Source organism: Telopea speciosissima, chromosome 9 (genome assembly GCF_018873765.1).
Source record: "Telopea speciosissima isolate NSW1024214 ecotype Mountain lineage chromosome 9, Tspe_v1, whole genome shotgun sequence".
NCBI classification, from domain to species: domain Eukaryota; kingdom Viridiplantae; phylum Streptophyta; class Magnoliopsida; order Proteales; family Proteaceae; genus Telopea; species Telopea speciosissima.
In genome coordinates, this window is record NC_057924.1 from 16,640,513 (window position 1) to 16,652,075 (window position 11,563).

The 11,563-nt window shown below is 37.3% G+C and overlaps 1 protein-coding gene across 1 annotated transcript; it reads right to left on the minus strand.

Annotated features, from left to right (window-relative positions):
* Nucleotides 1-1,479: 1,479 nt before the first annotated feature.
* Nucleotides 1,480-3,046, minus strand: LOC122639602 (protein CUP-SHAPED COTYLEDON 2). The gene is made up of 3 exons (XM_043832479.1): nucleotides 2,620-3,046; nucleotides 2,241-2,524; nucleotides 1,480-2,127 (listed from the first exon to the last, which is right to left on the minus strand). The coding sequence occupies exons 1-3, from the start codon at nucleotides 2,798-2,800 to the stop codon at nucleotides 1,525-1,527; spliced, it is 1,068 nt and encodes a 355-aa protein (XP_043688414.1). The 5' UTR covers nucleotides 2,801-3,046; the 3' UTR covers nucleotides 1,480-1,524.
* Between the last annotated feature and the right edge of the window lie 8,517 nt (nucleotides 3,047-11,563).

Sequence of the window (11,563 nt, forward strand, 5' to 3'; positions counted from 1 at the left end):
CCTGCTCTTATCTCTTAATTTGCATATCGACAACTTCTATATTTTGTGATTCCATTTTGAGTCTCTATAAATTTCTTTTTCTATTGATCAATTAATTCAATTTTGTACAGTAGGATTTCTCAGAAAACTACTGTTTTGTTATCAAAATTTTATCCTACTCTGCAAACCCATTGATTGAAGTTTCATACCATTTTGATTTGATTTGGTTTGCTGAATTTATTAAATTATCTGAGTTTCTGATTCTTTTCCATGTCTATTTTTTCTTCTATTCTTCTTTTCGGATTATTGTTGTTGGAACTTAGAAACCCATTACTTGATCTAGCTTCAAGTATTAATTTCATGGGATTAAAACACAAAAATCAGGGTCAGGGTCAGGGTCAGGGTCAATCAGGGCCAACCCGACCCTGACAGGGTCGGGTCAGGGTTGAGGGTTTCTTGGCCCTGCCAGGGTTGGGTCAGGGTCAGGGTTTAGGTTAAGGCCTCTAGGGTCAGGGTCAGGGTTTAGGCAGGCCCGGCCCAACCCGACCCATTGACACCCCTAATCAATGGTGTTCGGTCATGAAGAAAATGTTATTGTACTGGTGAAGTCTGATCTCAATCCAAAAAATACTGTGGTGATTTTTCAACGGGTCTCATTTTGAAACCGAAACACGCCAGAATGGCCAAAAAGATTGGATGGGCCTCTAATGCCAGTTTTGTACTTTTTAGGTTAGGGTTTTCTTATTTATTGTTGTTATGTTTTTAAGAGATGAGAGAGTGAAGGAGTAAATCACATAAATCTTGTCTTGTGTGTGTGTGTGTGTGTACTTTTGGATCTTTGTCCCTTCCAGTTCTCTGTCCGGCCTAATTCCCCCCAATGCATGTAATAAGGATGGCACAATGACCACCCTACCCCTGCCCAAAAACTCTGTTCAGGTGGGATCCACCCACCCTTATTACAGGCATTAGAGAACTGAAAGAGATAATTTTCCGTGTAATTTCTCTTCTTTTTTCGTTTTCTGCAAAATCGTGATTCTAATGTGTTGTTTTTCTAACAAAAAAATTCCCTAACGAAAGATCTCAATTCCTAGATGCAATACTTCATGTGAACTTCCATCTTTTTTTGGTTGAGCTTCTATAAATATAATCTAAGTAGTAGGTGGGGTCAGTGGGGACCTATGTTTCTGTGGTATTATCTAAAATGAACAAAACTATCCCATCATTTTGGATTAAAAAGATCAGTGAAAGCAACTTTGGTGAAACTAGTTATAGTGTTCTACAGCTTTAGATATCAAATGATGTTTCTGGGGGGAGCAATCAAAGGAAAGACAACAAAAACATTCTTTCATAGACACAAACATTCAGAAAATTCAAATACATAAGACGAATAAAGATAGAAACTTAGAACATAAACTATACTACCTATACTACCCCTGGCATTTAAGGTTTAGGTACATATCCTTCTTTAATGTAAACCTGCAAAAGTCAAGTTCCAGAGTTCAGAGAGAGGGGTCATTGCCTCAATTCTCTTTCATGTCTTAGGGATCAGTAACTCCACATGCAATCAAGCTCGGTGGCCCCCACTGGCAACCTGCTTGTCTCCATCTTCTGAGGTTCACATTCTGTCCAATTGACACCGGAGCTGCACATGTTAAGCCCATTTTGGTGGTTGGAGACCGGTATGGCACCCTCCGGCGCCACTTGAGAGAAGAAGAAAGGAAACTGTAGATTTTCCTGCAAAGATCTCAAGCTTGGGAACCCCGAGAGTCCCTCGTACCTCCCAAACCGTGCAGGGTTGTCTGTAGGAGAGATGAGCGACGAAGCAGATGACCCAAGAACCAATGGGAGCTGATGATTCATATAAGGTACAGCAGCAGCAGCAGCAGCAGAAGCAGCTACGGTGGAGAAACAGGGCACGTGCTCCCTTGCGCTTTCGCTCTCATAAAAGCAACTCTCTCGGTCATTTACCGTGTAGGGAGACGAATCGAGCAGTGGCGGAAGCGACGACGATGATGGAGACCCAACATCCTGGCAAAGATTTGCAGTGGAAGAGAGACGATTCTTCTTGCTTCCATTACTGCTACTTCCACTACCACCACCACCAATGGCTACAGTCTTTTGAAACACACGGGAGATCACCCACTCATCCTACGTTAATGGGTATCCAAATCAGTTTAAAGTGAGAAAGAGAGATTTGTAAAGCTAAAAATAGCCTCAAATGGTAAAAAAGATCCACCACAAAGTGACAGCAGAATTCATACCCTGGAGCTTCGGGAGAGGTAATGGTACGATAGTTTCCCTTCAAGGCGATATTCATGCATGACCCAGTTGCTTTTCTCACCCTTTGGAGCTCTACCACGATAGAAAACCAAAGTTTTCTTCATACCCACAAGTGCAGAAGTTCTTGAGCTGTAAATCTCTCTATCCTTCCCAGTTGCTTTCCAGTAACCAGCTTCAGTGGCTCTGTTTGTTCGAAGCCCAGTTGGGTACTTTCGGTCTCGGAGACTAAAGAAGTACCACTCTTTCTCACCCATCTTTGCTTTCTCTGCCCATTATAACACAGAAAATTTAACAAACAGTTTGAAGGTCAATGGAAAATTAAAAGTAAAAGAAAAAAAAAAAAAAAAAAAAAAACCCTACCTGGAAGCTCCCAAGGTTCACATTTGTTCAGATCAACCTCAGCAATAGCTCTGCCTGTGAAGCTACTGTCAAGAACCTTCTTAACAAGATAGTAAGTGATGAGCTCTTCGTCGGTTGGATGGAATCGAAAGCCAGGAGGCAAATGTGGGTCACTGTTGTCAAAAAGTTGGTAGTTTTCCATGGAAACAGAAACCCAGTTGCAGAAAACAAAGGAAGAATATTTGAAGTACGGGGGAGGAGTTAAACTTAATGGGTTTTTTAAGCTTTCATGAAAAAGTACTAAAAACCCATGATATAAGACAGAGCAAGAAAAAGGTTTCTTTTTAAGATCTCATAATAACCTTTGCTTCTGTAACCAATGGTTGAAACGAATGAATTACAGAACAGAAGAGGAGGACCTCAGTTTTCTAAAACAGCAGAATAGAATTTGCAGGTTCCAACAAAAAAACCCTTTAAATGAAGGACCGGAAAGAGACTGACTACAAAACAAAGCAAATAAAAGAGCAAAAACCCAATATCTTCAAAAGCTTTAATCAAAGCCCAGGTAAGAAAAAGCCATAGAAAACCAGTGAGTTTGAACTACTCACACAAACTTGTTGCCAAAACATATGAAACTCCAGAAAACCATCAAAGCTACCAAACAAAGTGATCGATGAAAGTAGGAACTCTTCTTCGGTTTAGGGAAACTTGGACGATTGTGTGTGGACTGGAGAGAAGAAGTATTATATGCGTTTCTTATGGATTTGATGAATCGTGTGGCAGTGAGAAGGCGCAATAATAAGGTATGATCTGGCTGGAAGATCTGCATTTCCTGCTCTGTCCTTCCCTGTATCTCTGCGTCTCCTTCTGCTGCCTCTGCAGCCCTTATCATATCCATAGCTGGAGAGAGAGAGAGAGAGAGATGGTTTATGTGTGTGGGGTTGGGGTTCTGGTTTGAGTATGCGTGCGTGCGCCAGAAAGTGTGCAGATTTTTCTCTGTCAGTGAAGAAAATGAAAGGGGAGGGGAACAGAAAGTAGTTTAAGAGAGAAAGAGAGAGAGAGAAGGTTTGGAGGATTTGATCTGTGTATCGATAAGGCTGCTTCATATCTCATCTGTCAGCACATAAACACAGTACCAGATTAAATAATCCGATCGACAGGGACAAGGTAAATCCACGGCCACCTTCTCTCGTTCCCCATTCCTTCCTCTCTCTCTCTCTTTCTCTCTTTCTCTCTTTCTCTCTTTCTCTCTTTCTCATTCCCTGTCATTAACTTCACTTTAATCTAAGAACTTAGCATGAAAAGTAATCCATGTTTAACGAATTACAGTAAAGTTGATCCTTCTCATCTTTGCAGGGGTGAAAATTATGAAAATAGAGAAACCCAAGTTTTGAAATCCACTAAAAATTCATGATTTGATGTGTAAGTACTTGGAAGACAAATCACTGAAATATGAGAAAAATCATTTTTTTTTCTCATTTTCTGTAACAGAGCTTCATACTCATCAAATCCCATTCCCATCATGACTCAAATTTCCATAAATACATATCTTGAGATATAATCTTCTTAAGAGTATCAGAGATGGATTAAAAACTAAAAACAAAAAAGCAAAAAAGTACAAGTAAAGGAAAGAAGAGAATAAAGAGATGATAAATGGGAAATGGACTAATGGCTAAAGCCCCCTACAGAGAAGTAGAGCAGAGCTTCTGTCAAAGACCCATCAAAGTTGTTAAGTTTTTTTTTTCCTGTTGCTTTGTACTCAAAGGTAATTATTTCTTTCTATGCATGCATCCATCCATCCATCCATCCATCCATCTATCTATCCATCTATCAATTTCTCCATGTCTTTCCATCTATCACCATCAAAGAGATTGATGCTCTGAGATTTTGACGCGTCATGCTCGGATTTTGAGATACAGATTTGCAGCTTTACATCAAATCATCTCGTCAATCTTACATTACCCCTTCTCTTTCTCTCTCTCTCTTCTCTCATTTGTTTAAAATAATAAAAGACTTCCATTTGTCAACTTTCTCTTCTCCAACTTTCCTCAGTAATGGTTTCCACACAAAACCAAAAATCCCCCCACGATTTTCTCCTTCTTGAGTTCATCTGGTTCTGAGTAACCTGCCATTATCGGCGGCAGATTTACAGTTCTTTCACTTTTAATCCAACTTGTTAATGGTTAAACCCACTGGTTAATTTGTGTATTAAAAGTTAAATACAAATAATTATTTTACTTCTTTCAGAACCCAACAAAGTATATATATATACAGCTGTAAAGCGAAAACTACTACTATTATTGCTTTTTCTTCCTTCAAATACAGAAGGTGATGTCAACCACAGGTGCACAGCATTCTAATTCTCTATAAATGAATTTGTCACAATTTAAAGTGGTGGAGTTGTTGTACCAAACAAACACAAAATGTAAACAAAGTGAACAGTGTTACATTTTGAACTTGAAGGTTCATGTCACATCTCTCTTAACTAATTTAGAAGATCTTTTTATATCCCCTTAATGTGATTAAATATTTTGATGCAACTAATCTTTGGAGAAAATTTTATACCAATGAGATCCAATGGCCTACTTGAGTTGAGCCTATCCCTTGTGATCCTAAGAAAACCAAATAGGGCATTCAAAACAAAAAAGATTTACCTAACATGTGGTTGGATGTGTAATCACATAATATGTGTGTTAGAGCATAATTTCATAATCTTTTTGTTACTAAAATTATTCTATGCATGGTTTTAGGTGTCGGTTTGGGATCCGCCGTATTGGTAGATGCGTATCAGTATCGATTGAGACTGATATAGATTCTTGAATGATCTCATATTAATATATTGGTATGGAACAAGGTTAAAAAGATAAAAATGATTTTTTAAGAAAATTAGGGGCAAAACAACCGTTTGGGGTGACCAATCCTAGATCCAATACCGTGAACTTAAATCATGATGTATATAAAAAGCATAAGAAATCGTTGTCTGGTTGTGAAGCCTCTGGACCAAAGCAGGGGCCAATGAGAGTGTGAACAAAGGCATCAACATGGAGTGTAATTTTTCATTTCACGAGGATGGTTGGGATGGTACATTTGTGCACTAATGTGTTTGGGCACAAGATCCATGAGACCAAGTAGTGTTCGTTTTCCAAAATAAAAAATGCAAAAGATTATATGTGTAGTTGTGTATGTAGACAGTTGTGCCTTCAACCATTGGATATAGATGTGTTATTACACTTATGCTCCCACCCTCATCCAATGATTGAAAGACATGACTGTATATGAACATGACCCTGTTCCCTCAATAAAAAAATACAAAACCAAAGAATTTTTGGACATGCTATCTATATGAAAATACATAAACAGGACGTATATGCAAATGCATGAATGGGTTATCCACTTTTGCCACATGGAAGGTTGAGAGTCGGGATCATGTTCACGTACATGAATGTACGAGAACAGCTCATAGCCGTTCAGATGGAATCCACTATGTAAGTCCCACCTAGTGGATTCCATCTGAACGGTTGTGAGCCATTCTCATACGTGAACGTGAGCCCAACTCGAAGGTTGATGTGATCAATCTAATCGTGGGATATCGATGCAATGAATGATTTAAGTCAGCCACATTTCAAATTTCATACTCAAACCTAATTATTAACCCTCCCATTTATTGTTATATGTGTATGCACCCTCTTGGTATTCCATGCACTTTCATTGTAGTCTTAGATTTTTTTAATATTTTTATGGGTAAATGTTCTTTGTGTCGAGGGTACAGCCTGCACCCAGAAGACACATGGGGGTGGACGAAATGACAGCCCCACCCCCTAAATGATGGAAATGCCACTGCCATGTGTCTGGGCACAGCCTGTACTGTGACACTAAGAACATCGACCCTATTTTATTTATCTTGTGGTCAACTTTATTCATGCTAAAACTTAACATGTGAGCAGAAGACATTGTGGCGTATTTGTCCCCAAAATTTTATTTACATCCAACCTACTATGTGGCATTATTAGATTTTCGTCTATAGATTTGATAGGGTATGGGTGCACCCATCTATAACATATCCCAAAATACAATTGTTCAAGCAATCATATCACTTACTAGTTATTTACCTCCCCCCCAAAAAATACTAAACTATTTTTTTTAGGGAAATACCTGGCAGTGTCCCCTACACCCTCTCACATTGGATAATAAAATGATGGGCAAATTACATGATTAGCTATTTTTAGGTTTTCACTTACAAAACTGTCCACCCTATGTTTGAGTTAACAAAAATAGACAAAAACAAGTTTAGTTTTACAAAACTAGACAAAACAGTGACTCTCCTTCCTTCCTCGGCAGTTCCCCTCTGAAAAAATCTCTTTTTTTTTTTTTTCCTCTGATACTTGGGGTAGCAGAGAATGGTGGTGGCTGGGACAAGGGTAGGGTTGCAGGGAACGGAGGATGCCTGAGCGAGATGGCAATGACAGGAGTAAAAATGTCTAAAAAAGTTAAGTGTGGGAGGGAGAGACACTATTTTATCCAGTTTTGTAAAACTTAACTTGTTTTTATCTATTTTTGTTGACTCAAACATAGGGGTGTAAATGAATAGCCAAAATCCGTTTCCATATCCGTGTCCGTATCCATTTAGCATAATTCGAATCCGTTCGAAAGCTAAACAGATGCTGATATGGATAGGCTATAGCTATTCGAAAAGCTATATTTACATGTAAACGGACAAAATATCCAATCTGTATCCGTGCCCGTATTAGTTTAGCACTATCCGAATCCGTCTGATAGCTAATCGGATGCGGATGTGGATGCGGATATAGCACTATTCGAGCCGAATCCGATCCGCTTACAACCCTACTCAAACATAGAGTGGACAGTTTTGTAAATAAAAACCCAAAAGTAACTAATCGTGTAATTTTTCCTAAAATGATCACTCCATCCCTCCCCTTGGATGCCCATATACACACTCCCATTGCCCCCCCACACTTACATAGGAACCTCGTAGAGACAGTAAATCCCTTCCCTGTTTTATTTTTTATTATTTAGCCATCAAGAAAAGAAGACAAGGATGGCAGTAGAAACTAGTAACATAAAAGTAGGACCCATGGACGATTCAATCTCCCAAAAAGGAGGGGGGGGGGGGTAGGAAGGGGGGAAGTTCCTACATGTACCTTGTAGAATTCCATCCCTTCATGCCACTACTTTTTCTTGTCATATAGATTAAATGATTCTTATGAAGTTTTCCTTTGCCGTAGAGGAGGAAAAATTCCTTCACCATGGATGAAGTGAGCTCATGATTGACCATAAAGGCCCTGAACTCTAACTCTATTGTATTTTTCTCTTTTTAATTTTTATTTCTCTTTTTTCTCATCAAAAAACAAAATGTTAAATAAATGAGAATTCCGCAAAACACGCCTATTTCAATCAAATAACTTACTATATATGATGTTTAGTTAGATCTTCATAAATATTTACATTTGTAAATAATTTCTAAACCACTATTGCATAGTCAAAAATACTTCATTAATTATTCCTCTAAAAGAACGGATCTTATTTTATTTTAACCAAAACTTTTCAAAACAGGTTACGTTGGTAAGCTTATCAAATTCTCACCCCACCCCACCCCCCCCAAAAAAAAAAAAAAAAAAAAAAAAACCCAAGACAGATAAGCTCATCAAAATAGTCTAAAAATCTATCATGTGGAAAATCAGATGGGCCCAATATTTATGGACATGTAAACTCCAATCTGGCCCTTACCGTATGTAAATTTCAGTTGAAATAAAATTTTCTTGACACGTGGGTAATCTAGATCATGTACTTTATATCTAATGGTCAGAATTTCCACATTATTATTCTACATTGAACAATGAGGATGGTTTAATTACTTTGATAAGCATATTAATGTCGGCCGCGAGAATGTGCTTTTCACTTTTATTTTTATACGTTTTTATATTCTATATATTGGTTGAACCATAAAAAATAATTAATAAAAAAAATTGATAATAAAATACTATAAAATGAAGGATTTTATTGTTAGATTTTTATTATTTAGATTACATTACACAATAGAAACGTATCTTGTTCCAAGGGACAAACTATTCACTAAAGATTAAAGAGTAATTTTTGCACTACATAGCCATTTTGAGGGTTAAAATATGTTACATTTGAAAAAAATAAAATAAAATACAATAAATTAGATAAATATTTGAACTTATTTTTAAAACCCAATTATTTCAAAATTTTACTCCATTTTAAAAATTGAATAGATTTCAAATTTGGTATCCATTCTCAAACCTAAAATTCATGAAAAGCAAAACTTAAGACAAGACTCTACTCGATATCACTTCATTGCACTTCTCTTTGGTAAACTTATCATAGCATGAGAGCTATGTTTCTCGAGCACATCTAAGTTTTGTATTTCTTCTACCATTAATAAAAGGGCAAGAGATCGTTGTTTGGTCACATAGCGCTTGCACTAGTGTGGGGACCAATGAGGGGTATGCAGAGATATCAATATAAATATGATTTTTTATTTCATAGGGGTAGGATGGTACTTTGCATGCTTGTGTTTAGGGTCAAGAGCCACACAACCAAGTAGTGTTCTTTTTCCTTGTCAAATGCCAATTAATCGGGCTGAAATTTAACATGTGAGTGAAGACCTTTAAGTCTACCTCTCTAAAAATTTCAGCCTCTATCAGACTTGCTATGTGTTACAAATAGGTGGACCATCCATAGATACCCTATGGATAGCCAGAATTTTTTTTTTTTTTTTTGGGGGGGGGGGGGGGGCTCCCTATATTTCCCTATATTTTCTATTAGAACTTGGTAATTATTTTAACCTACTTAATATCTTACCTGGAACAATTTAAAGAGAAATTAAAGATACAATATATACATCCGGAATTTTTGAAGGTTTCCCAAAAGGCTATTGTGGAATTACTCAAGATCATTTGGGACTATTAGATTTTATGCCATCTAAATAAGGTGTTGAAGGAGTATAAGATCTTTTTGAAAAACAATTGCTTGCAATTAAGTTTTCCTTCACCTATGGTGAAAAGAGAACCTCTTCACCATTGGTGATGTGACGTTATAATTGAACTCTTGGTATTTTGATTAAATTATATTTTTTTTTTTAGGAAAAATATTGCTATAGTGCCTTTGTACAAATTCTTTTAATCCCGTCTCACATAACTAAAAATTGGACTCAAGCTCATTTTCTCTCTCCTATTCTGATCATGTGGATCCCAAATGAACCCCACATGGATGATATTATTTTCTAAACCTTCATTGGTGCAATGCAAACTCCCTCTTATATACTGTTCTTGTAGGAAATCCTTCCCCCCATTTTTTGTTTGACTTTCTAGAGAATCTTTGTGTTTCTATCTCTCTCCTCAAACTATGATGATACAATTATTGATTTATGTTCCATAAAAAAAATATTATTGACTTATGTCTTTATGGAATTGGATCTTATCTAGTCGTGGCGCAGCTGCACTTGTGCAACACCGCTAAACGATAGAAAAAATAGGGGTAAGATAGTCATTTCATAGGTGGGTCCCATCTGGGCCCCACATGTGAAATGACCACTCTCCACCTGTATTTAGGGTGGTTTTTGGTGCTGCACAAGTGCAGCTCCCACCACAGCTGCACAAGATCCAAGTCCTGTTTCTATCTCCTTCTCTTCAAATTCAATTTTTTTTTGAATTTCTTCTTTTCTACATCCAAACGTAGCCTTAGTTTTGTTTAACCTCTTGCTTATTGCATGGTATATCTTGTGCCTTATTGTTCCCTGCCTAATTTTTTTCCTTCAAAATTAATCTAACTTACTAGCACCACAACTTCCAGAGTGTGTGTGGGATTGGGGATGAGGGGCGGGGGGAAGGAGAATTGGCATGCGCAATAGGAATCGTTATCCCCTCCAATTCGCTGCCCCTTTCAATTCCTCCAATTCCTCACGTGGGGGAGAAAATGACCACTCTATCCCCTGCCTGAAAACACTGCCCAAGGTGAGGTCCACTCCCCCCTATTAGAGGAATTGAAAGTGCCCACAAATTAAAGGTGATAATTATTCGTGCAATAACCAATAGGCCACGTCCTTGCCGACTGAGAATTCATTCCCTGTCTTAATTCTGCTCGTTTGATTGTAAAATTTTATTACACTTAATTAATTGTAAACCCCTTCACAAACCAGCGTTTTAGGAATTGATATCGGATACGTGATTTGTTTCGGCCATTATCAATTGGATACGATGCGAATTGACCTATTGGCTATACTTGCATATGCTTTTCAATAAAAAAATATTTTTTAAAACTTTTTGTCCTTAGTCCGTACCGATTCACTGATATACAATTGCCTCATAATTGGTATCACAGAGCACCGATATCGATATGAATCCGACGATCTGATACCGATATTTTGATCTTGTCACAAACAAAATCATACCATTACCAATCTTTTAGGATGTATTTGAAATGGGTAGAAAAGAAAAAAGAGAGATGCACATAAATTTGTGTCTTTATTTTCATCATGCATTACTTTGGTTCTTAATCATCTTCCCTATGTCCTATTCATTTTTTTTTTCTTTTTCTATTCATTTCTCATTTCTTGCCATTGGAAATATTAAAACTATTAAGAAACTGAACTTGGTCAAGCTTTTTTATTATACTTTATTTCTAAGACCAAGTTTTCCTTCAACCACGGTCACGGTCACCGCAAGACTTCAAATGCGCATGGAAGGATATCAAGAGGGTATTTATGAAATATACTAAAACCGTGTAAGGGTTTGTGAAACCCAGGATGGATGGTGTGGTGAACCTTCACAACGTAGTAAAGGAAAATATTTTCCTTATTTCTGTTTGAAATTGAGAAATACTTGCACCGAAAAAAAATATATATAAAAAAAAAAAAACTTTTAGGACCTATTTTTTTTCTCAGAATCTCTTCAACCATGACATCTGAAGCTTTGATTGGACTGGG